The sequence below is a fragment of the Hyperoodon ampullatus genome (genome assembly GCF_949752795.1).
Source record: "Hyperoodon ampullatus genome assembly, chromosome: 10".
Classification (NCBI taxonomy): Eukaryota; Metazoa; Chordata; class Mammalia; order Artiodactyla; family Ziphiidae; genus Hyperoodon; species Hyperoodon ampullatus.
Genome location: NC_136923.1, coordinates 2,540,445 through 2,567,829, shown reverse-complemented (window position 1 = coordinate 2,567,829; position 27,385 = coordinate 2,540,445). Strand labels below are relative to the sequence as shown.

The following is a 27,385-nucleotide window of genomic DNA, read 5'->3' as shown; positions in this document are numbered from 1 at the left end:
CAGGCTCAGTCTCCGCGGCTGGAAGGGCCAGCAGCCCTGCCCGACCCGCCTCCTGGGGCTGCCTGGCAAGGTCTGACTTCCTGCTCTGCGTCCAGGCCTGCCTGGGAGGGTTCAACGCAGACCAGGTGCTGGGATGGAAGGCAGGGAGCCCGATTGCAGCTGTGCGGCACCTCTGGGCTCCCAGGGGCCCTGGGCTGTGTCTCCCTGATGTGGCCTCGCCCATGGCTCTGAGAGCAGCTGATTTCCTGGGGCCCCACACTGGGGCGGGGGGCCTGCAGGGCTGAACTGGGCTGATGGGAGGGACTGGGATTGGCTTAGGAAGACCACCTGCTCCCCCAGTCCAGTCCCTGTGCTCCTCTGAGCTGCACCCAGAGAACGGTGCTGCTTCCAAGGGCCCCAGTGATCCTGGTCCCCCGCTGTCTAACCTCAGTGCCCAGCGTACGCAGAGGCCATTAGAGTGGGTGGGCCCAGACCCAGGCCTGCCGGGGCCTCTCCTTTTCTGTGTGGGAAACTCTCTAAGCTGGACTGGGAGCGGCGGGGGAGCTGGCACTCTGAACGTGGCACGCAGGATCTCTGCAAGTGGGGTGGGACACGGTGGGCTCAGGGGCGCGAGCGTTTACTTTTCCCTTACATGTCCACACTCCTATCTCATTCCCACCACCCCCCAGCTTCTGAGAGCCGGAGCCAAAGGATTCACTGCTTTTGCAACCTGAGTGGCAAAGCTTCGGGCCCCAAGCCAGCAGACGAGCGCTGTGGGCCGTGACCCACCGTCGTCCCGGTGAGAACGAGAAGCTCCATGGAAATGGGAGAGGGAGGCCCCGCTGAGGCAGGAGCCGGCCCCGGGCGCCCGGGAGCTGAGAGCTGGCCGTGAAGGAAGGAGGGAGGTAGGGACCCCCCGGGACGGAGCTCAGGACTGAGTCTGCTGGGCCATTGCTCCTGCACAGGAGGCCCTGGAATGCCCTGGGTGGACCCGGAGCTCCGGCCACATCCCTGGAAAGCAACACCCTGCTGCGGCCTCGGGTGTGCAACGGTCCCAACCAGGCAAGCACGTAGACCGGGAGGCCCACTCCCAGCCCCTGGGCCGAGGTCCACACCGCTGGGCTCGGGCCAGTCCTGGGACGTGCCGCGTGCGGCGGGGACAGCAGCTGGCTGGCAGGAAGGGCCCCACACCCTACCCTGTGCCAACAGGGCCTCCCCGGGAGGAATCCTGCTTCTTCCTTCCTGGAGAGCAGTGCTCCCATCAAGCATCCAGGCCACAGGCGGGGTAATTCCAGGCCTTTATCTGGCTGGCACCCTGGAGGCCAGCTCTGGAGGGCTGGGCGAGGAGGCCCCAGGGCGGGAGGAGGTGAGGCGGCCCCGCCTGCCTGCCCTGCACCCCGGTCAGCACCCGCAGCCCCAGCTCTCTCCGACGTCCTTGCTGTCCAGCTGGATGTGGTCAGTGCCCTTCTCGCTGAGCAGAGGGCCCCCGTGCCGCATGACCAGCTCCGTGGCCACCCTCACGAAGGCCTCCTCCACGTTGCTCGAGTCCTTGGCCGACGTCTCGATGGCGCACAGGATGTCGTGGTGCTCCGCCAGGCTCTGCGCCTCGGCCAGCGGCACCTCCCTCAGCTCCCTGAGGTCCGACTTGTTCCCTGCGGGGAGGTGGGGCAATGGTGAGGCCCAGGGCCCAGGTGGGCGCAGCTACAGCTAAAGGCAGCGAGCCAGAGAGTCTATCTTTAATGCTCTTATCCCATCCTTTTGTCCCTCATCTCATCTCTTCCTATCTTTGCCAGGGGCTTGTGCATTTTATTGCTTTTTCCTAAAAAATAGAAGCAGGAAGGTCTGGTGAAAAGAACAGGGTGCTTAGAGCTGGAAGAAGACCTGGGTAGAGACGCCAGCTTCCTGTCACCTGCTGGGTGACGCTCGGGTAACACACTCCATCTCTGAGTCTCAGCCTCCCCATCTACGACACCACCTTCTGCAGAGCAGGGATTAAATGACACAGTGGACACGAGCTAGCACCTGGCGGGCACTCCACCAATGCTGAAGTTAAAGAAATCTGGCCTTGCTATTTTTTTTTGGCTAAAACTTTGTCATTTTTCTGATTATTTATGCTCTCCTGTTTTCCTTTGGAATTTTTAAATTCTCTGTAAGATTGTGGGTTTTGATTATTTTGCTTTTCTGATAATGAGAGCACAGACTACAGCTGCCCCTGAGAACACACCTTTGCTTCTCCCATGAGGTATGAGGTGTTTCATTATGTTTTAAATAATCTGGTCAATTGCTCCTTGGTCCAATTTCTACAAGAATTGTTTTTAAGTCTCTAAGTGATTGACTTTTACAATGTGATTATAGGGACAAAAAAAAATAGATAAGCATCTCTGAAGATCTAGGGACTTCCCTGGCGGTCTAGTGGTTATGGCTTGTTGCTTTCACTGCCAGGGCCCGGGTTCAATCCCTCGTCGGGGATCTAAGATCCCCGCAAGCCACGTGGAATGGCCAAAAAAAAAGAAAAAAAATTTCTAAAATTTCTTTGGTAAACTTAAACAATGCAGCAACCAATTTCAATGTTTGGAACTTATTTGGATCCTGATTTCAACAAACTGGAAAGAAAAGCACGTGTGATATTTATGAGCAATTATAAATCTGACCACAGATCAGCTAACTTGATTGTATTAGGAGATGTCAGTAGGTTTTAAATGTGAAAAGCGTACTGTTATTATATATTTTTAAGTGTTTGTATCTTTTATAGATTCATGCTGGAACATTTGCAAATGAAATCATTTGGTGTTGGGATTTGCCTCAAAATAATATGAGGTCGGGGGAGGGGCCGAGGGCTGAAATGAACGTGCACAGGACTTGCCGGCTCTGCTGAATCTGGGGTTTGCTAACACTATTCCTTTTATGTCCTTGTGTAGCGTGCTCTATGATAGAATGTTTTATTTTAAAAGTCCTGGATTGGGAATTCCCTGGCGGTCCAGTGGTTAGGACTTTGCGCTTCCACTGCAGGGGACCCCGGTTCGATCCCTGGTCAGGGAACTAAGATCCTGCAAGCCGAGCAGCGTGGCCAAAAAAAAAAAAAAAAAAAACTAAGAAAATTAAAATAAAAGTCCTGGATGAAAGGGGAGCATCAGGCCACGTAGGGAGAACTCCCTTCCTGCCCGGGGAGATCAATCCACCTAGAGCACCCACACCCCAGTCCAGGCCCATCTGCACTTGCTCACCTTAGAGGAATCAGCCTGACTGTTGGGACGAGCACCCCAGGGACCACACACATGGTCCAAAGCTTCTTGAATCCACGCCCGAGAAGTTTATGCCGGAGGAAAAGGTAAAATGGAGGTCACGGCACCCCCTGCAGCACCGGTTCTCAAAGTGGGATCACTGTGTCACCTGGGAACTTGTTAGAAATGCACATGCATGGGTCCCCCCAGTGCTCCCGAATCAGATGCTCTGCAGGTGGTGCCAGCGTCTGCCCTCCACCAAGACTTCAGAGTGGCTGGGGGGAGTGTGGACACCTGAGAAGCACCCCCTGCAGGGTGGCCGACAGAGCAGGCCACTGAATCACGATCGGCCACGTTTACATGCTCACAGGCTATGTGGACGCGATAAATGACTTCACTTTTCTGACCCTCAGCCCCGTCCCTGACACATGGGGAGCAGGCAGGGTTATGAGAACACACATGATGAAGACCGAACTAGCCTGGACCAAGGTGCGGCCACGTGGCGACCGCTTCCTGGCCTGCAGTCATCTCATTTCCACTTTGACTGTAACTTTACAAGTGATTAGCAGGATCCGAAGTTTCTTTTTTTTCTGGCTGCGCCTCGTGGCATGTGGGATCTCGAACCCGTGCCCCCTGCAGTGGAAGCTCAGAGTCTTAACCACCGGACCAACAGGGAAGTCCCCAAATGTTCTAGATCATGGTCCTGGCTCCGCTCCTACCTGGCCAAGCTCAGCCCTCTCTGTGCTCTGTTTGCCCTTTGTTTAGAAAGGAGAGAGAGACTGAGACAGACAGACAGACGGGTGGAGCGCAGGGGCCCCCGCTCACCGATGAGCAGCTGCACGATGTTGGAGCCCGCGTACTTCCTCACGTCCTCGATCCAGTGAGGCACCGACAGGAAGGAGCTCCTCTTGGTGATGTCATAGGCCAGGATGGCCCCGTTGGCGCTGCGGTAGTAGCTCTGGGTGATGGTGCGGAAGCGCTCCTGGCCAGCCGTGTCCCAGATCTGCAGCTAAAGGAACAGGGGTCCCGTGAACCCGGGGGTGCAGCCGAGTGCAGGGGACGGGGAGGCCGAGCCCCCAGACCCACCCCCACCCCAAAGCGCTGCTTCCGGGGGCAGGCCACCAGCCACACCTCGGCAGGCACCACGCAGGACGGGCCAGAAGGTGGACGGAGCGGCGAGGCCTTCTGAGCCCTTGGAAGGCAACTCAGCAGCCTGAGCAGGACGGGGGCAGCAAAGTGGAGGCGGGCAGCCCCGTTTCCACCTCCAGGGTCCCAGGACAAGGGGGTGGGTTCTGCACGGTGGCGGGAAGCACACTGGACCCCGAATCCTCTCTGCCCTGGACACCAGGCTCACTGCTGGCACTGTGTCCAGTGCCTGCCCCCCTGGGCCGTGAGTGCCCGCCGCCCCCGCCGTCGGGAGGCCCCCAGCACTCAGGCTCTCTGTTCTGCCTCAGCAGCGCCGAGGAAGATGCTCACGCTGGGCAGCGACGGCCCGGGGAGGCTCCTCTCAGGCGGCCTCTGCCATCAGCTGGCGCAGCCTGCTAACCCTAACCCCGGTCCCAACCCTCCTCCCGCCCAGGTCCTCACTTCACCAGCACCCATCAGGGCCGCTGCCGGGCCTGCCTGGATGGGCGCCCGGGGGGGCGGGAGCATCCCTGGCTTCCAGCGGCAGCAGCAGGATGGCGGCAGAGACGCCAGGTAGGGCGGCGGAGGCTGGGCCAGGGGCCGACCTGGACGGTCACTGTGCCCGGGCCAGGAGGCTGCACCACAGAGGGCACCAGAATGGGCAGGTCCAGGGCTCTCAGCGGCTCAGGGCCTGCCTTCTCTGCTGCACAGACCACAGGTCCTCGGGGCCCTGAAGATGACATCCTGAGCCGCAGGCCATCCACCCTCCTCCACTGGCACAAGCACTCTGGGTGCCTCTTTATCCCGTTCTCAAGGGGCGTCCGGGGTGGAGACAGACCCAGAGGCCTCAGACAGTTCCTGCGGGCAGGGCTTCTGGCCCTGGCACTGTGGAGGTGACCACCTCTTCCTGGGCCTCACAAGAGGGGTCCACCAGTTGACGTGTTCTGAGCCACGACTCGCCAAACCAAACCCCCGGCCTGAGATGTCCCATTTGCTCCGCAGGGTGAGAGGCTCCAGGAAGCAGGCCCCGGGGCACAGCTCACACAGGGGTGACGTGAAAGGCGGGACCTCGGCACCACACCAGCCTGGGATCCAGACGACCTAGGACTCCCCTGCACACCCCAGAGGGGAGCGTCAAACACAGAGGCCAAGCAGACACGGGAAAAGGCAACTTGGCGGAAATAGAAACTAGGCAGTTTCTCAAAACAATCTCCAAAATAATCATCAGTGTTTTCAGAGATAAGAAAAGGTCCATGAAATGATAGAAGAACACTCTTATTTTAAGTAGAGGGAACATTCGGAAAGGAAAAACGAGCTCTTGGAAATTAAAAATATAACATAAATGAAAAATGCAACATAAGGGTTGGAAGATAAACTTGAAGAATTTCCAAGTAGGGGGTAAAAATGCAAAGAGATGGAAAAGAGAGAAAAGGAATTGGGGAACCAACCTAGAAGGTCCACCATCAGGATAGTAAGAGTTTTGGAAAAAAAGAATAGTAAAATCAAAGAAATGCTTCAAGAAAATTCCCCAGAACTGAGTGAAAAGGCCCATTAAGTACACAATGGAGGAAAACAGACCCACACAAGACACTTGGCCGTGGGAACTCCAGAAGAGTGAGGAAGAAGAAAGGACCCTAAAAAGTTGCAGGGGAAGAAAAAGAGAGAAAGGAAGAACGGGTTTGAAGCCTTCACAGAAAAGATCCATATCGCATTAGACATTCAATGAAACGATGCCTAAAATTACAAGGGAGGGCTTCCCTGGTGGCGCAGTGGTTGAGAGTCCGCCTGCCGATGCAGGGGACACGGGTTCGTGCCCCGGTCCAGGAGGATCCCACATGCCGCGGAGCGGCTGGGCCTGTGAGCCATGGCCGCTGAGCCTGTGCGTCCGCAGCCTGTGCTCCGCAACGGGAGAGGCCACGGCAGTGAGAGGCCCGCGTACCGCAAAAAAAAAAAAAAAAAAAAAAAAATTACAAGGGAAAATAATTTCCAGCCTAGAATTCTCCACCTAATCACTATGAGTCAAGTGCGATGGTTTAACAAAGGCATTTGCAGACACAGGGGCCTCAAAAAATTTACCTTCCTGCCACCCATTCTAAGGAAGCTGCTGAAATCAACCAACATGAAGAAAATGGGGGATCCAGAAAGAGAACTCAACTCAAAAGAGAGGCGAAGGGAAACCCTGGGGTGGTAGGGAGATCCCAAGACAGCAGCCAAGCCGCAAGCCAGGATGCGGGCCAGTCGGGAGCCTCCAGTTCTGGCAGAATATTTAGTGGCCGTCGAGACCTCCCTCCTTAAACAACCGGGAGACTGAGAAAAACATGGGAGGCTACTGTTTTCAGGATGTAAACAACACAGCACGAGACCCTAATCCTTGAAAGAAGCAAAACTCATGGAAGGCGCCTCATGATTGCCAGCAGTCTACAGGGGACGGTTTCCTGACCACAGGACAGGGGGCTAGATTCCAAGCAGGGCATGGAGCCTGGAGCAGCTGGTGTGACCGGGACGAGGAGCAATGTGGGGGAGTCCCTGGTGGGTCCTGGCCCGCGGGCTCCGTGCACAGTGTGGGGCTCCCAGGTTCTAACCAGAAAGCGGCTCCTCCGGGGGTGAGAACACACCAGAGGTGGAGGCTGAGCAGTGCTGGGGGATATTCCAACCCAGCCACGGGGAAGAGGCCTCCTTAGCACCTCGCGAAGGACCCAGATATTGAGCTGAGACATCAGGAAGGCTGTGCCCCACGAGTGAGGACCACGGCAAGAGGCAGGCCTCCCGACACCTGCCCAAGAAACCCTAAACCAAGCTCTCAGGTTTGGAGGCCGCGTTCTGTCAAGGTGAAAGGCTAGAGAAACACTGTCAGACTTGCATCTCTGCCCTAACAGAACATGAAGACAAGCCACACAGGTTCGAGGTGATCAGCCAGTCACTGAATTGACTACTAGAACATGAATCAGTGCCCTTTAAACACGTTCCAGAGTCACTACCCAGTATCAACCAGTATTTCCAGTATACAATTTAAAAATTGCTAAACATGCAAAAAAAAAAAAAAAAAAAGACAATTTAACCCCAAGAGAGAAAAGCAGTCAATAGAAAATGATGCCAAAATCGCCCAAATATTGGATTTAGTAGACAAAGACTTTAAAGCAGTTATTTTAAATATGATCAGAGAATTAAAGGAAAATATGTTTGAAGAACTGAAGCAAAATATCACTCTAAGTGGGCAAATAGGGGATTTCAGTTAGAGAAGTGGGAATTATTTCTAAAAACATATTTTAAAAGGGTCAAAATTCTAGAACTTAAAAGTACAGTAAGTGAAGTGGAAAATTCATTTGATGAGCTTAACAGCAGAATGGAGACAGAAAAAAAGAATCAGTGAACTTGAAGAAAAATCAATACCAAGTATTTAATCTTTGATTAAATAAGATCTTAAATCTTAAGATAAGCCTCAGTAAATCTCAAAAGATTGTATTCTTACAGAATATTCCTCTAGCCACAGAAAATCTAAAACAGAAATTAAGAATGCTCTGGGAGAGACTTCTTCAAGAAGATGGAAGAGGGCTTCCCTGGTGGCGCAGTGGTTGGGAATCCGCCTGCCGATGCAGGGGACACGGGTTCGTGCCCCGGTCCAGGAAGATCCCACATGCCACGGACGGCTGGGCCCGTGAGCCATGGCCGCTGAGCCTGCACGTCCGGAGCCTGTGCTCCGCAACGGGAGAGGCCACAGCAGTGAGAGGCCCGCGTACCGCAAAAAAAAAAAAAAAAAAAAAAGAAGAAGATGGAACTGAGAGGCAGCAAGATGTTGTGGGGACAATTACACAGTACATGGGGTAGATGGAGAGGGTGAGTGTGCCAATTAGGGGAGGATTTGGAGCTGAGTTAATGGTAAATACATAGACCCCACGCAGAAACAAGATAATCACTACCGCCAGGAAAAACTAGGGAGCACGGGGAATGAAAGACAGTGCTACATGGCTCAGCCGTGAACAGCTCTTACTAACCGACATGTGTTCATTCAGCCATTTCAACAGCGCTTACTGGACACCTGCTCTATGTTCTAGGTACCAGAGAAAGCAGAGGAAACAGATGCAAATTCCTGGGCTCAAGCTTACAGTCTAGTGCAGGAGACAGATGCTAAGTAAGATAATAATAAGTAATATGGATATATATTTGTTTATATGGAAATACAGAATATAAATAAAATATTTATCATAAAATAAGTAATACAGTAATCAGTATGCTAGATAGTGATAAGATGGAAAAAAACAAGCAGAGGAAGAAGTGATCAAGTACGGTGAGGAATGACGTTTTAGATAGGAAGGCCTCATTGAGATAACAGTTGGGTAAAGATCTGAAGAAAGTTAGCTAGCTGTGCCGATGCCTGCGAGACAAGCATTCCAGGGAGAGAGAGAGCCAGTGCAAAGGCCCTGAGGCAGAGACATGACTGGTGCACGAAGATCAGTGTGTTGGGAGCAGAGTGAAAAGGGAGAGAGAAATGAGGGATGACCGAGGAATTGGGCCAGATCATGCAGTGGTGCCCTGGAGACCACAGCAAGAACTTTGTCCTTCACTGTGAGTGAACGGGAAGCCAGGGAGTTTCGAGCCAATCAAATTTACTTTTAAACAGGATCACTCTGACTACCGTATGGACAACAGATCAAAAGAGAGCAAGGACAGGGAATTCCCTGGTGATCCAGTAGTTAGGATTCCATGGGTTCACTGCTGAGGGCGCGGGTTCAATCCCTGGTCGGGGAGCTAGGATCCCGCAAGCCGTGCAGCCAAAACAAAAAAGAGGAGGCACAGAAACGGGGAGCCCAGTTAGATGGTTGTGGCCATAATCCAGGGAAAAGACCACAGTCGTCGTAGTGAAGTTAGGGAGAAGTGATCAAATTGGGGCTATGTTTTGCGAATAGAACTGAAAGGAACTTAATGCTGATCTAATCAACATTACCACCCACCTCTACTGGGAGGGTGCAAAGTGTGTGTGTGTGTGTGTGTGTGCACGTGCATGCGCGCATGTGTGTGATGGGGGCTAGGGTAGTGCTGAGAGAGTTAAACCCTCATCTTCCAAAGCAGGAAGTCAATAGAGGATGCGTGTACCTGGGGAGGAGGGATAGCAACACGAGCAAGAGAAGGAGAAACAGAAGAGCCGGAAGCGGCTGCCCCTAGAGGCTGGGGGCAGAGGGGAGTGTCCGGAGGCCGTCCTGTAACAAGCCTTGCTGAACCATCCTACACAAGTGTAACCGATAACAAGGAAAAATAAAAACCCAACACAATAGCTACAGATTACGGTATCTGGGTCAACCGACTCGTGAAATCTGGGCAGTAATGGAGGAAATATTTTTGGAAAGTAGGTCCTTCTCATGACCGGTAATACTCTAATCCTACTTCCCCACATCAGAGCCAGGGGAAGAGAAAGAGCAGGGTCAGTGCTCGGGCCCGGCAGCCTGAGATCCTGGACCAATCCCGTCACTTCCCACCTTGGCGTCTGCAGGCTAAAACCTAATTCAGTTTTCATCTGTCAAAAAAGGTGCCGTAAGGGTCAATGATCGACGCAGTGTGCTCAGAGCCGAGTGCAGAGAAGGGGCTGGATAAATGCGCCCACTTAACAGTGTTACTGAGCTGGCATCACTTGGGGCTGGCGTTTTTAATACACGCCAAGGAGCTTTAATGCAAAGTCGAACACGTAAAGGGCTCAAAGAAAGGCACACCGGGCTGTGTGCACGACCACACATTTGTTCATTCAGTACGAACTGAGCGTCAGCCATGTCCTAGCCCCTGTTGGAAGGACTGGCCACGTTGCAGGGGGTGAAACAGGAACAGAGCTCCCTTTCCAGTAACAAGGAGGCAGACGAGAAGAAGGCCAGTGGGATACTTGCAGAGAAGGGGGCACGAGCACCCTGAAGAAAGCAAAGGTAACGGGAGGGCCTCCCTGGATGGCACCTCTGAGGGTGGTCACAGAAGGTGGCCCCTGGGCTGAGGCTCCTGCCAGTCATGGGAACAGTGTTCAGGCGCAGGGGACAAAGGCGCAGAGGCAGGACAGAGCCTGCCACACTGGAAACACAGCAAGGGCAGTGTGGCCAGATGGCGGCAAAGCAGCACCCCGGAAGGCGAGGCCGTCGGCGGTGCCGGAGCCAGAGCCTGAGGGTGGGTGTTACTTCACTGTGGTGGGAGACGGCGACAGATCGTCCGAAGCAGGGGATGTGTATCAGACGCCTCTCATTCCGCTTTGCATGTCTTAGCAGCACCCTGTGCTCCAGCCGTTGCTGCAGCAACCACCCTCGCACAGAAACAGCCTTCGAGCCTCCCTGATCCTAGCCCGGGAGGCCCGCTGGAAACCACCAAACACTCGGGACTTGTGACCCAGATGAGAGGGACCCGCCAGCCTATGGACTGACATTCAGCCAGCGCAGGGCAGGGGATGCCGGGCCTAATCAAGCCCCACTTGCCCACAGAGGGACCCACGTGAGAATGCAGCCTACACAGCCTTTCCTCCCTTCTCTGTTCTAGAAACAGATGAGCTCCGCGCACGCTCTTGCCTACGGCTGTCCTCAGGGAACCCAGGCAAAGCCGGGACGTGCCCCGACTTATGTCTGTAAAGCTGCCGGCTGCTGGGTGGAGGACGGTCCTACAGAGGCGGCCCTATGGCTTGGCCCGAATGCCCCCTGTGTTCCAAGAGCTGGGTGAAGCCAGGCTGGGAGCGGCCCCGCTTTCCGGGCAGCCCAGCACAGCTCCGCCACCAGGCAGGGCCCTGGGGTGGCTGGTGAAAAAGTTAATGAGGCTGATCAGCCACCTGAGCTACCAGAGACCCAGGCGAGCAGAGCAGCATCGTCCTGAGCCATCTCCGGGCAGCACAGGCCCGGGCTCTGCCTTAGAAACCAGAGCAGGGACTCCCCTGGTGGCGCAGTGTTTAGGAGTCCGCCTGCCATTGCGGGGGACACGGGTTCGATCCCTGGTCCGGGAAGATCCCTCATGCCGTGGAGCAACCAGGCCCATGCACAACTACTCAGCCAAAAACTTAAAAAAAAAAAAAAAAAAATTAGAAACCAGCGCAGAAGCGCCGTGTGGATGCTGTGGGGACCTGTGCAGGGGTAGTGTGGGGACCCGCGGGGGGTGCCGGCCTCGCTCGGGGTCTCACGGGGCTGTGGGCAAAGACCGTGAGCCCCACGTCACAGAGGAGAAAGCCGGCTCTGGAGATGCAGTGATTGGCCGAGGAAGGCATCTCGGCATCGTGCTGGGTCCGAGCCCATCTGCCTGCCTGCCTGCTCCCCGGCACAGACCTCGGCAGGGGACCGGCGCCCGGGAAATCACGGGTGTGGAGGCCCCTCTGCTCTGCGGTTCCCGCTCCTTCACACGCATCACCGCCAAGCCGGCGCCAGGCTCCCTGCGGACGGCCTCCACCTGCCCAGCACCCGGCCCACGCCCCGCACAGCAGCCACTGTGGAGCCGCCAGAACCCAGCTGAGATCCTGCAGCCCCTCCGATCTCCGGCCTCCACCCTCAAGTGCGTCCCCCGAGCCCTCCGCATCGCCTGCAGGCCCCACAGGCCCCGACTTCCTGCAGCCGCCCACCCCGCGTGTCCAGCTCCCGGGAGGTCGCATCAAGGCCCCTGCCTGAAACGCTCTTGTCCCAGCCCCTCGCCAGCCCAGCCCCGCACCCCAGGGCCCCGCCTCAGCCTGTCCACCGCCCGGCTGGACACAGGCGTGCACGCACACTTCTGAAATGTTTACTGTGCCTCCCTCACGTGGGACGCTTGAGGGCAGGGGCCGTGTCTGGCTGGCTTTCTGCATAAGCCCACCAGCCAGCACAGCACCTGGCGGGTAGAAGGTGCTCGATGAATACACGGTCCATCCATCGGCTGGATGCGCACCTGCCTGCCAAATTGAAGCCACCACCCCCGCCCACCTCCTTCCCCACCTGGAAGTCCTCCACCTGCACTCACTGGACAGACAGACGGGGGCCTTGTTCACGGATCACACCCGAGCCCCCTCCCCGACGCCTGCCTGCCACCCACCTCCCACCGGGCATATCGCCAGTTTCTCCGACCTTCCCAGCCAGGCTCACTCATCTGACAGTTGACTTTGGGGGAAGTTCTCTGGCCTGCTGATACCCAGAGTGAAGTCCGGAGGCATCTTCGGGGCACAGAGGGTAGGACTGAGGCCCGGCCAGGATGGACAAGGGCTCCCAGAGCACGGATGCTCAGGAGAGGGGAGCTGCCCCCTCCAGCTCCGCAGGGGTCAGTCAGGTGAGTTTCAAACAGGTGGGGCGGGGATTTCAAGGGGAAGTATGGTATCAAGGTGAGGAATGAGGCTATTTTCCCTCCTAAGCTCCACACCTAACAACTCCCAGCTCACACTGTCCCTCTGGGTCCCCACACCCAGGAAGGGTGTTATCATTTTGTCATTATCTCCTTTTCTAGGATAGACTGCATTCCTCCTGACCTTTTGGTGAACTCCTACCTAACCGTCAGGGCCCCAGTTCAAGGTCACCTGGTCAGTGGCGCTTCCCCGACGCACACACCTGGGCCCCACACCAAGCGGACTCAGCTTTCTTTTCCTCGTGGTCCACAGCCCTTTACTCTTGCCTCTATGACAGCATACACCACAGAGGATGTCCACTGTCCCAAACTTGGGTGCCTCTGGGGGCCAGGAAGGGAACATAAAATGCAGCAAGGTGACAGAAAAGGATATCCTGCCTAAAGCAAATTCAATAAAAAACAAACCAGCAAATCACCACTGCGCAGGCCAAACGAAACGGTTCAGGGTGGGAACCGGCCCAGGGCTGTATGTGCGGGGCTCCCGGTTTGTAACTCTGCCCCTCGCCATCAAGGATGGGCTCTGGGGGCTTCCCTGGTGGCGCAGTGGTTAAGAACCCACCTGCCCATGCACGGGACACAGGTTCAATCCCCGGTCCGGGAAGATCCCACATGCCACGGAGCAACTAAGCCTGTGAGCCACAACTACTGAGCCTGTGCTCTAGAGCCCCTGTGCCACAACTACTGAAGCCCATGAGCCACAACTACTGAAGCCCACGCGCCTAGAGCCCGTGCTCCGCAAAAAGAGAAGCCACCGCAATGAGAACCCCACACACTGCAACGAAGACTAGGCCCCGCTCACCGCAACCAGAGAAAGCCCCGCGGGCAGAAACGAAGACCCAACACAGCCAAAAGTTAAAAAACAAATAAAACAAAAAATAGGCTCTGGTGGGGACAGACCCGATCTCATTCCTTTGCAACCTGGCGCAGAGCAGGCGCCTGACCAGGAAGGAAGCCCTCTGAGAGCAGGTCCTGCGGTCAGGCCAGTGGGAGCGAGATGAGGCTGGCGGGGCAAGGGCTGCTCTCCAGGGAGGGTTCCCATGTGCCCCGGTGGGAGGTCAATTCTGCTTCGTAGGTTAAATAAACCTAGTAAATAAAAGCAACTGCACCGTTGGCGATTCAGGTCCCAGAACCTTTGTCCAGCACCATCCCTCCCGATGGAAACAGAAGAGGATTTTATCTGAACAGCCTTTCTCCCACAGGATGAGGCCGGCAGTGGGAAGTTCCTTGCTTCTTCACAGCAGAAAGGGACCTTGGAAAAATTAGTTCTCAAGACAAAACTCCAAAAACTGCTTAGAGAGACCCAAATACGAGGCCCCACGCTGCTGTTCATCGTGTCTCGGAATGTGGGGAGTCTGAACCAGGAGGTGGTCTGCAAGCTACTCCCCGGCCAGCCGCGGTCACTTCTGCCTCAGTCTTCAGGGAAGAGCTCAGCCCCGAGCTTGAAAATAAGCCTCGGCCGAGAGGCATGTGCACTGCTGGAAGCGACGGTAAGACCCTGCAAAACCTCCAATGTGTTAGCGGGTGAGACAGGCAGGAGGGGATGGAGGCTAAGCGAGGAGAACCGGGGCAGCGACACCGGCCGGGGGGCCGCGCGGACCTGACACAGACGCGCCCCCCAGCGGCTGACAAGGGCTGCGGACGGGTTCCGGGGCCCACATTCCTCCCGCCCCCGAAACACGACTGCTCAGGATCCCAGCGTCAGAGGCAACCTTCTGTGTCCCTTGTCACCATGCAGCTCTCCCTGTAGAGCCACCACCACTGGAAGAAGGCAGGCGAGACCCCTGGTTCCCCGCCCTGCTCTGCCAGCCGGGGGACCAAGCGTGATCAGGTGGCTTCCTGGCATCTGCGTTTCACCTCCAGCATCTTGGCAACAGTGGTGGGAACCCGGGTGATGAAGATGACAGACGCGCTGTGAGCCCCTCCAGGCTGACTCTGCCGGAGCTCCCTGTCTCGGTACATTCCATCCTCAGGCAGCCCTGCAGGTGCACCTCAGCGCCTTTTACAAGACGGGTCCCAGGGCACAGGAGAGGAGAGCTCAGTCTGACTCCGAAACCTGTGCCCTTCGCTGTGGGCACGGCGCCTCCACAGACCATGTCCTGTGCTCTTTTCGTCAAACCCCCTCCTCCTGCAGGAATCAGTCAGCCTGTCCTTAAGTCCTGGTGGGAAGAAAGGCCCAGCCTCCGCCCATGGGGGATGTGGGCAGCCTGAGCTCCCGGTGCAGCGAGGAGCTCTGGGGAGCTGGTGGCCCTGTGCTGGTGACCAAGGTGGGACTCACAGGTGGCCTCTTACCTGCTTGTAGCCCCTTCAGGCACAATGGGGTACATGGGGACGAAACCCAGGCAGGACGCCAGGCAGCAGTCTGTGCCCCCCAGGGAGGTCAAGAGCAGGGGCCGCAGCACCTGGACCAGGACTTGCGGCTGCGCCGCCACCCAGCGCCAGACAAAGCCAACCCATTCGCTCCTTGGCCCAGAGCATACCTTCCAGCATGACCGGAAGGCGGATCCCACGGCCCACGGGGCCCCACTTCCCCTGACTGGATGAACACCAGGCCCTCTCCTGCTTCCGGGGCTGCACATGAACACGGCCCTGGAGCACAGCCCGTCTTTCCTCACTGGGAACTGTCCTCCTTCAACGCCCAGCTCCAAGCCCGGGAAGAGGACCGCGCATCGTCTGTGTCCTAGGCACCAGGCAAGCAGCCCCGTGACAGCATGGCACCCGAGCAGGAACAGTCCAAATTTCAGATATCTGGTCCGGCTATGGCCACGGTAAACACACGTGTGCTTGTAAGGCCGCATGATTCGGTTCCTGGTTTCGCAGTTCAGTGCCTGCAGCAGCAGTACGGACGGCACTCATGCTAGTTAGGTGCTTGCACGTCTGTCCCCCAAGCCAGACATGAGCTCCGAGGCACAGGCACACATCTCATGTGTCTTCCTTTTGTAGGTACTCAGAAGAGCACCTGGGAGAGAGGAGGTTCTCACAGAACAAACCCTGAACCCACTGACGTGCAGTTTCTGTCCTGGGTGTCACACGGAAATGTCCAGCCAACAACCACAGTTAAGCTCGACAGAGCACCTTCTAAGTTTCAGGTGTTTTTCCCTTTTCATCTCACTTAACTTGTCTGTTGCTCCAGACAGAAGAGGCCAGCTCAAGGCCCTGGCTCTTAAATTATAACCCAAGAAACAAAGGAAAATGGAGCAAAAAGGAATCTTTAACAATAAATGTGAGTGGAGATCAAACTTGGCCTCACCTCCAGCGGGGGACCTTCATCACGTCCCGCCTGCCATGGGGCAGTGTGGGTGCAAACATTACCCGTGGGTCATTCTCGCCAAAACCCTTCCACCCGAGTGTCTCTGAACCTCTAAACTCAACCTCCAGTCTACAGAAAATACAAAGGATAGAGGAACAAGGGAAAAGACACCACGAGGGAAATGGGAGACAAATCCAGAAAGCGACTCTTAAAAAACATCAGTCATCAAAACAGAAGTGAGGCATCGTTCTGGACTAAACCCACACTGGACTCCAGCTCAAGGGGGAAAACTCTATACAAGACATTTTGGAGGACGTTGGGGAAACTTAAAAATGGACTAAGTAGATGCTTATAGAAACAATGATTTGCTTAGGTATGATAACACACTGTGCTTACTTTTAAAAGCTGTATGTCAAGGTATCCAGGGGTGAAGTATCATGCTACCTGCAACTTACTTTCAAATAAAAAAATTTATATTACACATACAAAAAGATAAGACAAATTCAGCAAAACATGAGCAACTGTTAAATCTATGTAGAGCATATATGGGGCTCACTATGTTATTCTTCCAACTTTTCTATATTTTTTAACTTTTTCATAGTGAAAAATTGGGAAAAATAGAAGTATTAATAATGTCCTGAAAATGAAAATATTACCGATAGGAGAAAGTACCAACTGGAGATCTTGGAAATGAAACACGTAATTGTCAGAATACAGAAGCTAAAAGATGAAATGAACATCGGGGGCTTCCCTCGTGGCGCAGTGGTTGAGAGTCCACCTGCCGATGCAGGGGACACGGGTTCGTGCCCCGGTCCGGGGAGATCCCACATGCCACAGAGCAGCTGGGCCCGTGAGCCATGGCCGCTGGGCCTGCGCGTCCGGAGCCTGTGCTCCGCAACGGGAGAGGCCACAGCAGTGAGAGGCCCGCGTACCTCAAAAAGAAAAAAAAAAAAAAGAACATCGGAATAGAGGCAGCTGAAAAGTAAATCAGGGATCTGGAAGGTGGGGCACGGGCTGCCAGAACACAGCACAGCAGAACACACTGTCACTACAGAGGCCAGACCGTAAGCCCAGCTCCCGCCCTGCGCAGCCTCCAGAGGAGAACAGGGAGAATGACAAGAAGGAATGAATCGAAGCAATACAAGCAAATCCCATAGATCTTCAGGAACATGGGACTTTTCATATTGATTATACCTACTGAGCTCAGAGAGGACGCATGGGAATATCCCATCACCTGGAGAGAGTGCTTTACTCACCTGCCAGGACACACGGGGAAGGCACAGTGTCAGGTGCAGACGCACGGAACGACACGGTGACCGTGACTTGGGGGGTGGGTGGAGTGCTAGGAAGAAAAACCAAGCAGGGCGAGGAAGGGATGAAAAGTAACTCAGACCTCAAAAACATGACCCAAGGACCCCGCGACAGTGCGTGGTTCCATGTACATGTGTGTCCAGAAGCGGCAGCTCCACAGAAATGGGCTGGGGGAGAGTGGAACAGGCATGACTGCTGAGAGCTACCAGGTTCCTGTCTGGGTGATGAAAATATCCTAAAGTTGACCCTGGTGAGTATTCAAAACAACAGGAAAAAACACTGAATTGCACACTTTAAATGGGGGAATTCACAGTATATGAATTTTATCTCAATAAAGATTTTTTTTAAAAGGAACTTGGTGGAGTACTACTTTGGACAGGATGGTCAGGTAAGGCTGACTTACGTAAAGCAAAACAATAATGTGTTGATGTACATACACACGTACACACACACAGAGCAAACTGCCCCAGGCATCCTAGCACACGGGGCCTTCCATCTCCCCGGCTCTTGCATGGACCCTGCTCTGCAAGCTGAGGTTCCAGACCCACCTCCGGCGCAGACATGCCCCTCCGCCTCTCCCCCGCCACACCCCCCGCCCTCTCCCTCACTCGCTCCTTCATTCAGCCAATACTGGTCAAGGGCTTATTCTGGGGAAAATAACCTGATGCAAACCGCAGAGCTGGAGTTTACATTGAGGTATTTACCTTGTGATTTCAATATTAAGGTTAATTTTTCCCATGCATTTCATCTGTAATGCAAACATGGCAGATACTGACAATTCATAGCTGGCAAACTGAAGTTTATCCTGTGATCCATTTTTTCATCATGAAATCATCCACTGTTCGTGTCCCCACTACAGATTTAAAACCCGAGAGTAAAAAACAAGTCAAACCAAAAAATCAAAGTGTTTCACTGAAAAATATAAACAGAATATTTTTAATTTTAAAAAAAATCTGATTTTTACACTTCTCAGACATAAAAAAAGGCAGAGGTGGGGACTACCTGGCTTGAAACTACAAGGAACTTTCCTCAAGGAAAATGGAATCCCTCAGTGATCGTGGTCCAGCCTCCTCATATGGCGCCCAAGGAAACTGACATGCGGAAGGGAAATGACCCGCCGACTGTCCGCTGTGAGGTGGAGGCCACCTCTGCAGGCCTCTGGGATCAGGATGAACTTTGTTGCCCACACATGGCGACTGCGCTCAGGCAAGGCCCGGCCTGCCGTGAGCGTGGACTCTGCTTTCACAGTCAGACCTCATCTGGGACCAAAGGCCTGACAGCGTGGCAGGCTCTGCTCCGGTGTCCTCTGACCCTTCTGAGTCATCAAACCCACCCTGTGATCCAATATCCGGAAATACTTGTGCAATTTCCCAAGGAGACCACTTTGAGAGGGACAGGTCCTAGCGACACATCTAAGCTCCAGGTTGTTGCCTTTTAAACAACCTGTGTGGAAAGTCACGTACCTGGTCTAGGGCTACTCTGACCTCTTCCTTGGGTAGGAGAGGGAGGCCTGCAAGGCCAAGCAGGGCAGGTAAGAAGGGAGGGGATGCGTATGTAACCCACGGAGAAGGGTGCTGCTAGTCACTAACGGTCCTGACTCACTACATCCCCAGAGCAGGTTGCAGGCGCCTCTACCTACCAGCACTGGCTGTACGTTCAATAAAACAGCATTACGGGTCTTCCCTGGTGGCGCAGTGGTTAAGAATCCGCCTGCCAATGCAGGAGACACGGGTTCGAGCCCTGGTCCAGGAAGATCCCACATGCTGTGGAGCAACTAAGCCAGTGCGCCACAACTACTGAGCCTGTACTCCAGAGCCCACAAGCCACAACTACTGAAGCCTGTGCGCCTAGAGCCCGTGCTCCACGACAAGAGAAGCCACCGCAATGAGAAGCCCATGCACCGCAACCAAGAGTAGCCCCCGCTCGCCGCAAGTAGAGAAAGCCCACACACAGCAACGGAGACCCAACACAGCCAGAAATAAATAAATAAATTTATAAAAAAAAAAACAACCCAGCATTACGTAGGTCATTCTAGAAGGCAGGCGCTTTCTTTTGTTCACACTGGCCATAAGCACCGCTTCTGCTAATTAATCTGAATTAATAAGGATTTGTTTAACAAGCAGATGGCATTAGTATGTTGATGTGACACCGCTAATCAAAATGTAAGAAAATGTAAAATGCAAGTGATAAACGACGGCCCCGATTTCACATTGGTCCCAAACCTTTCCGTGTGTGTGTTCATGCACGTGTGTCTGTGTGTGCGTGCGCGCACATGAGCTCACACATGTGCGTGTGGCAGCTGGTAGTGGTAGAGGGCGTGCACAGCGATGAGGAAAAGGCGCCACACGAGGAGCTGGCAGGCAAGGTTCTGGTTCAGACCTGCCACACATGGCCTTCATCTCCCTGTCTGTGAAATGGGGTCTCACCGGGTGGCTGCAAGGACGAGGCAGAACAGAACACGAGAACAGTGGTGAAAACTCGGGAGATGATTATAAAGCAGAAACTAATTTAAAAAATAATAATAAAATAAAATATATTATAAAAAAACACAACACAAAACTCGGGAGATGGGGGACTCAGGGAGGGAGGGCTACCCCCTTACTACTAAGCTTTACGATCCCTCACGCCCAAAGCCTCTCTGCAAGGGCCACACAGGGCTGACGGAAGGAAGGAAAACGCCAACAGGCCGAAACACCAAAGGGATGGAAGCAAAAAAAGGAGGCAGGTGGAGGCCCTGAGCTGTGAGAAGGCCCGGTCTGGGCGATGCCGCCCCCTGTGACCGCAGTGGGCTTGCCTTTTCATACACAGCGGGCCCTCCATGGCACGGACATGGGGATTCTGCCTTCACTTCATCGCTGGGGAAGCAGATCAGTGCACAAGGGCAGCTGGGCAGCCAGGCTGAGAAGCTGAGCCTCCGGAGCCCCAGGCCACCAACTCTCTCAGGGGACCCACGCTCGTGTCAGCTCCCACCTGCTGCTGCTCTGCTGTGCGTCAGGTCCCTAAGCTCGGGGTTGACAGGCGAACAGATCAGGAGCGGTGATGCCACGTGCCCCAGGCGGCAAAGCCAAGATTGTGACCTGGGGCCCGAGGCTCTACCGCTGGCCCCCTTTCCACCGTCTTCCCACAGCATGTGCTGCCTCGGAACTTGCAGAAACCTCAGGAGGCAGGTTCGTTTTGCCATGAGGATGATTGTCACCGGCATCAAGAACAGATTTCTTGGGCTTCCCTGGTGGCGCAGTGGTTGAGAGTCCACCTGCCAATGCAGGGGACACGGGTTCGTGCCCCGGTCCGGGAAGAGCCCACATGCCGCGGAGCGGCTGGGCCCGTGAGCCATGGCCGCTGGGCCTGTGCATCCGGAGCCTGTGCTCCGCAACGGGAGAGGCCACAACAGTGAGAGGCCCGTGTACCGCAAAAAAAGAAAAAAAAAGGAACAGATTTCTTCAGACAACCAGCGTGACCCAGAACTTATCTCTTATCTAGCGATCCTTTTGCTATCTCTGATCAAAATCGGAAGAGTCAAACCAATTTTACCCAAATAGGAAAAGCACATGAGCAAGGCCACACCCCCAGCTGGAAAGGCTAAGGATGCAAACTTTAAAAAGAAGCACTTTCGCACCAGGAGGGCGATGGAGCGCAAGGTCCCGGAACGTGGGGCCCGGGGCCCAGGGCAGAGACTGAGCTCTGTGTGGGAGGACCCTGGCTGCCTTCCCAGCATGGGGACACTGACCCCGACAGAGGGCCGAATAAAGGGGCGCAGCTGTCCAGGGCCGACCCGTGTGCGCGTCCCCTGTGAGGTGCACAGACCAGTTTACATAACAGGCCTTTGTGTCGTCCCAGATAAGGGTGCGTGAGCAGCACTCGGATGTGCTCAGGATTTAGAACCGGCTGAGATTTCCTGGGGGATGGTGAGGTGGGGAGGGGCAGGTTAAGAAATAATCCTAATAATAATCCCTGGGGAGGAAAATGCTAACAACAGCAACCATCAAATAATCCCTTATGTTTGTAACTCCTTGGTTTTATTCACAATAGCACTTTCAAGATAGACAAGAGGTGGGTAGCATTGTCTGCCTTTTCTTACACGGTGTCAGAAATGGAAAGGACGGCTGTTGTTTTTTTTTTACGGTACGCCCTTTTATGTCTTTGAAATTTTGAAATTCTGAACCATGTGGATGAATTATCCAAAAACACACAAGGGGAATTTTTAACTATTTTGAGCGTGTCCATAGCCGTCCAACAACCCTGAGAAGTAGGCAGAGCAAAGATCGTTTGTTCCATTTCACAAAGGAGGAAGCCCGGGGCTCCAAGAGGGGACAAGGAACCGGCCAGGGCTAGGATGAGGCTGCACAGACCTTTGGACACCTAGTCCAGGGTTCTCCTGCAGAGACATCACCGCTGAGAGGCCAGCAGCTCCCAGAGTTGCCCCCAGCTTCAGCCTGCACAGCTAGAGCCCAGTGAACTCACACAGGGCCGCCCGGGGACCAGCGCCACGGCCAGAGCCTTGCCACCAGCAAGGCTGCTACGGGAGCTGCCCAGGGCTGCCTGATGCTCTGTTAGCAGACAGCACCCTGAAACTCCTTGGGGTTTCCACCCTCCTTCCTGAAAATCTAGAAAATGCCCAAGTCCATACGCTTCTCTCCAAGTGCGGTGACCACAGTTGTCTTTTCACTAGAGTCAATAACATACAGAGTCTCAGGGTCATCGGTACGAACTGAGTGGGACTCAGAAGGGTAGTCAAGTGTAAAAAGAGGCGCTGCAACTCGGAGCCAGGGAGACCCTGGGTTCAAAGCCTGGTTTTGCCACTGACTTGTGTGGGGCCTTGGGAGTGTCGGTCACTTCCTTTATTGTGGCCTCAGCTTCCTCCCTATAAATAAAAATCAATGAACACAAAGGTAGTGAGCACCGTGTGTCTGACACTATTGTAGGTGCGGGGATTCACAGGTACGCAAGGCGGTGTCCACTTTCAAGGAGCGGACACTGTACGGGAGAGACCCACACACAAGGGAATGTCAAGTCCTGGTAAATGCTATGAACCTACCCTGTAATGGGACGGAGGGCCTAGGAGGCCAGGGAAGGCGTCTCTGAAGAGGTGGCCTGTGCAGTGACAGCCGAATGATGAAGCAGCTGTTACACGGGGATCTGGGGGTGGAATGTGGCACGCAGGACAGCAGAGACAAAGGGCCTGAGGCAGGCATGTTGGAAGGACAGAAAGGGCCGGCGAGGCTGGGGACTGCGTGTGGGGCAGAGGCAGGGAGATGAAGTGGCCGAGGCAGACAGGGGCCCAGCTCTCCAGGTCAGGTGTTGGGATGTCATTCTGGTCGCAAGAGGAAGTGACTATAGAAATAAAGGGATTTAATTCAATCTGTGATGTTCCCGACTTTTTATTTTTTTAGCAGCAGAACTCTTCAGTCAAAGACAAGCGGAACCTCAATATATAACTGGATAAAAGTAAGCTAGTTAAGGCCCTTCTGACCCTGCGGTCTCTCGGCCTCCCTCCTTCAGTCCGCAGCTCCCCAAGTACAGAGCAGCTGGAAAAGCGCTAGGTGATCTCTCTTTGAGCTTCCTCAAGAGCCAACAAGAGCCAGCAAGCACAGGAGAGGCGGCTTTGAGATCCTGCTGGATGCTTGCTGGACCCCAGACAGGCCTGGGAAGGTTTTAAACTAAATCCCTGATGTGGACATGCTTTCTGCAGAAACAACAACGATAAACTCTGGCTCCTCAAAGGTTCCAGTTAAAAACCACAGTGTTGAAACTATAGGGACAGAAAAGAGATCAGTGGTTGCCAGGGCCTGGGGTGAAGGGAGGATGCTGACACAAAGGGACACAGGAGAACTTTCTGGGTTGATGGAAGGAATCTATACTCTGAATGTGGTGGTGGTGACAGGACTGCATAGGTTTGTCAAGATTCACAGAACTCGACACCTGAAATGAGGCCCATTTACTGTGTGTAAGCTGAACTTCAATAAACTTGCTTTTAAAAAAATCACCTTGCTGGAAGACACCCCAGAGATAGTTTATGGGTGAGGAAAAATGACCTGCCCCCGCTGAGTCCCGAGAGCCCAGCACCCGGGGCCAGGGAGGCTGTCCTCTCACCCCACCCACCCAACTGCAATTCACAGCCTCTTCAGTGCCTGAGCCTCAGGATTCTCTGGCTGCAAGATCAGGAAGTAAATGCTTGCACAGGCTTTCCCACTCCACGCAATCAGAAGCAGCAGTCTGGTGTAGGGAAAGACCCCAACGCCCTGGAGTCCGAAAAGCTGGAAGAAAACTTGCACGTCTGTCACTTCCCAGCTGTGTGCCTGGGGAAGCCTGCCCCGTGTGAGGCGGGGTTAATCACAAGAACACATCTGTAAGACAGCTGGCACACATCAGAGTCTTGAGAGGGGTGGCCGCTGTTAACTCTTAGGGGGGTTACCACGCCTACACTGCTCTCCTGGTCCCAGAACCACCCGGCTGCCTCCCAAGTAGAACAATCTGAAGGTGACCAAAAGGAAAAGAAATCTCGAAGTGCCTGCCCTGCATTGCATAACCTGTGCTCGGTACACAGTGCACCCAGGGCTCCGCACAGGTTATCTCGCCAGGTAAACAGGAACACCCAGCCCCTCCTTGACCACCTTCAGCACCGGGAGAGGGGAGAGGGGAGGGCAGGGGGAGGGGAGGGGAGGGGACGGGGGAGGGGAGGGGGAAGGGAAGGGGAGGGGGAAGGGGAGGGGAGGGGGAAGGGGAGGGGGAAGGGGAGGGGAGGAGAGGGGAAGGGAGGGGAGGAGAGGGGAAGGGAGGGGAGGAGAGGGGGAAGGGAAGGGGAGGGGAGGGGGAGGGGAGGAGGAAGGGGAGGGGGAAGGGGAGGGGAGGAGAGGGGAAGGGAGGGGGAAGGGGAGGGGGAAGGGGAGGGGAGGAGGAAGGGGAGGGGGAAGGGGAGGGGAGGGGAGGGGACGGGGGAGGGGAGGAGGAAGGGGAGGGGAAGGGGAGGGGAGGGGACGGGGGAGGGGAGGAGGAAGGGGAGGGGAAGGGGAGGGGAGGGGAGGGGACGGGGAGGGGAGGGGACGGGGAGGGGAGGAGGAAGGGGAGGGGGAAGGGGAGGGGAGGGGACGGGGAGGGGAGGGGGAAGGGGAGGGGGAAGGGGAGGGGAGGGGACGGGGAGGGGAGGAGGAAGGGGAGGGGGAAGGGGAGGGGGAAGGGGAGGGGAGCCGGAGCAGGCCGCCCGCTTGTTTACGCCTATCCTTCAACTCGCCACTTCCCCGTGGCTGCTGGCAGCGTCTCAGGGCACAGACTCATCCGCGGACCCCATCCCACAGCCTTCCCTCGCAACCTGCTCCAGAGGGTGGTCCCGAATAATGACTCAAAGCTGCCTGCCACACCTTGTTCTTTTTTCCTATCTTAAGGAGACTCAAAACACACAGAAACCCAAAAGACTGTTAAAAAAAGAAAAGAAAAAAAAAAAAGCAACCCTTCTGGCAGGGAGCTTCTGCTTCCCCTGTCACATCAACTCCAGAGGCACCGTGTGCATGGAAAGGCTTTTGGCTGACTTCTTCTCCATGCTGGGTCGGGAGGAAGAAATTATCCCAATTTTGTAGAAACAAAGAGTTAAGCATCCTGCCGAAAGCCAACCGGTAGCAGGCCCACAGCAGCCCAGGGAGGCCGGGCGCCACAGTATCGAGGCTCACGGGACTCAATCACCCGGCTCCACCTGAAAACGCGGAGATACCAGGAGATGCCTTGGCCCTGGGCTGCCCCGCCCAGGGCTCTTAGGAGCCATCCCGGAACCGGTGGGAACTCAAAACCACCAAAGAGGGGAAAGGATTTCCGTCCGGCGCAGTTCAGGCAAGTTCCCGAGCAAGAACAATGGTGTCTCGCTGCGTTCGGGAGGGCTGACACTCAGGTTAAGAAACTGATTCACTAATCACAAATGTTAGTTCTCAGACCACTGCCAGGACTCTGTGGCAGCCACATCCTGCCGGTCTAGTGCGGAGCCACTGCCAAAGCTCGGTCCTCTCCCCCACCTTCCGGGGCCCGTGAAGTTTTCAGCTCCTATCGGGCTGCAGCTGGGGGAGGGGACCCGGGCCGCCCCGGCCGAGTAAAGTTCCACCACCAGGTCCACAAAGAGACTGCAGGGAGGCGTGGCCAGGCCGGAAATTCTGACAAAAAGTTTTGGCCCTCCGGTCCTAGAAGAAACTACTTCCTGGTCCCTCCTAGTCGTGGGGGTGTCCCTTTCTGCCTGGGGTCCCCTCCCGAGGGCCGAGCTGGGGCCTTCGACCGCGGTGGAGCAGGGGTAGGCCGGCCAGGCGGCCCCCGTGCCCGCACCCGAGGCGCTCAGCCGCCGGGCACCGGAGACGCTATTCTAGAGCAAAGTCCCCCAGGGTGTAGCTCGGAGGGCAGGGCCTCTCCTCCGCACTCCCCCCAGCACGCGCACCCCAGCGCCCCGAGGCCCGCGCTCGGCGCCCAGAGGCCGGCCCCAACGCCCAGGCCCAGGCCTGCTCGGACAGGGGGCCAGAGGGGACCCCAGCCCCCGCGGACCAGTCGGGTGCTCGCCGCGGCCCCCGACCCCGACCCCTCCGGGGAGACCCTCCAGGGCCCTGGCCGACCACTAGCGCCATGGGGCCCGGCTGCACGGCGACCCCGGGCCGGGCCTCCCACCTTGACCCGCTGGCCCTGGATCTCCAGCGTCTTCATGGTGAAGTCCACGCCGATGGTGCTGCCCTGGCGCTCGGAGAAGACGCCTGTCTTGAAGCGCTGCACCACGCACGTCTTGCCCACGCTCGCGTCGCCCACCAGCACCAGCTTGAACAGGAAATCGTACTGCTCGTCCGGGTCCCCCGGGCCCGGCCCCGCCATGGCCGCGGGAGCCCAAGGGCCGGCGCTCCGGACGCTGGGGCGGCCTGGGCTCGCGCAAGCCGCGGGCCGCCTGGCGACGTGGAAGCGCCGCAACACCTGGGGAAAGGGCGCCACCGCCCGCCGGCCGCCCCGCCCCGGCCCGCCCCGGCCCGCCCCGGCCCGCCCCGGCCCGCCCGGCCGGCCAGACACCGCGGCCGCGGCTCCGCCCCGTACTCGCCTGGCCCGGCCCTCCGCGCCGCGCCAGGCCAGTCCGGCCCTCAGGGCCGCGCTGGGCACCGCCCCGGGCACGCCCCCGGCCCTACTCTTCCAGCGCTGTTCTCGGGCCCGCCCCCAGGCCTACTGGGCCCTCGGCACTGCCTCTGGCCCGCCTCCAATGAGACTCCGCCCTCAGACTTGACCCAATCAGACTCCACCTTCAGACCCGCCCCGGCCAGACTCCGCCCCCAGCGCTGCTCCCGACCCCGTCCCCATCCGGACTGCGCCCTCAGGGCTGTCCTCAGCTCGTTAACACTCCTCGGCTCCGCCCTTAAGCCCGCCCACAGCGACCCCCGTACCCGCCGCGCCCCCCACCGCCAATTTATCCTCTGCCTCCGCCTCCTCCCCCCTCCCCCCCTCCCCCGCACCTCCCGCTCACCCAGGACTAGCCAGCTGCCTGGGCTCTTCTACCAACCTGGGTTCTCCTACCTGGTCTCTCCCAGACCCACAGAAAGGAGTGGGCTCGAGGGAAGGGTGGCCTGTTAACCCAGCCCTTGGGCCCAGAATGGCCTCCTTCAGAATGGATCTCTGGGGAAGGGAGACCACTGGGCCACCTCGGTGCTCACACCAAAGGGGCTGCAGAATCCCTCTAACAGAGGATGGGAGAGGCGGTAGCATTTTTCCTGTACTGAAGAAGGGAAAGGCCTGGCGCACACTGCAAGGAGGAAAAGAGAAGGCTTCCATGAGGCCAGAAACTAAGCTGGCTACAGAACTGGGGAGGAGGCCAGAATCCTTGTAGGGCTGTGTGCTCAAGGTGGCCGCCCCAGGATTCTGGGAGAGTGGAATTAGGGAACCCCGTTTGGTGGGAGGCTAGGTTTGGGGGATTCCAAAGCCCAAAAGGCAGCCTAGCAGTGGTGGAAGCAGCTGCCCATCCTGTCTCAGGATGGGCTGGCTCAGTTGGGGATTTGGGTCCAGTTGGGGGAACTGACCCACCTGATAAGACTGACCTGAGCTGAGGAACAAGGACGGTTCATGGGTTCTGTGTTAGGGCAGACCCGCTCCCCAGGTGGCCTGGTGAACCAGGGCTCCTCAGAGAAACGAGACCCAAATGTCTCTCAGGAGCTTAAAATAGATCAAATAGGACCGATTCCCCAAAGTCTCCCCAGTACCC

At 56.1% G+C, this 27,385-nt stretch overlaps 1 protein-coding gene across 2 annotated transcripts; it reads right to left on the bottom strand.

The window, feature by feature from the left end:
- Nucleotides 1–1,265: 1,265 nt before the first annotated feature.
- On the bottom strand, nt 1,266–26,105 carry RAB43 (RAB43, member RAS oncogene family). Of its 2 annotated transcripts, none has more exons than XM_079713943.1 (3): nt 25,822–26,105; nt 4,026–4,209; nt 1,266–1,631 (listed from the first exon to the last, which is right to left on the bottom strand). In XM_079713943.1, exons 1-3 carry the CDS (start codon nt 26,017–26,019, stop codon nt 1,381–1,383), a joined length of 633 nt encoding a protein of 210 aa, XP_079570069.1. In that variant the 5' UTR covers nt 26,020–26,105; the 3' UTR covers nt 1,266–1,380. The 2 variants fall into 2 exon arrangements, with proteins under 2 accessions (XP_079570069.1, XP_079570070.1); XM_079713944.1 differs by having other exon boundaries at nt 4,026–4,203.
- Nucleotides 26,106–27,385: the final 1,280 nt, after the last annotated feature.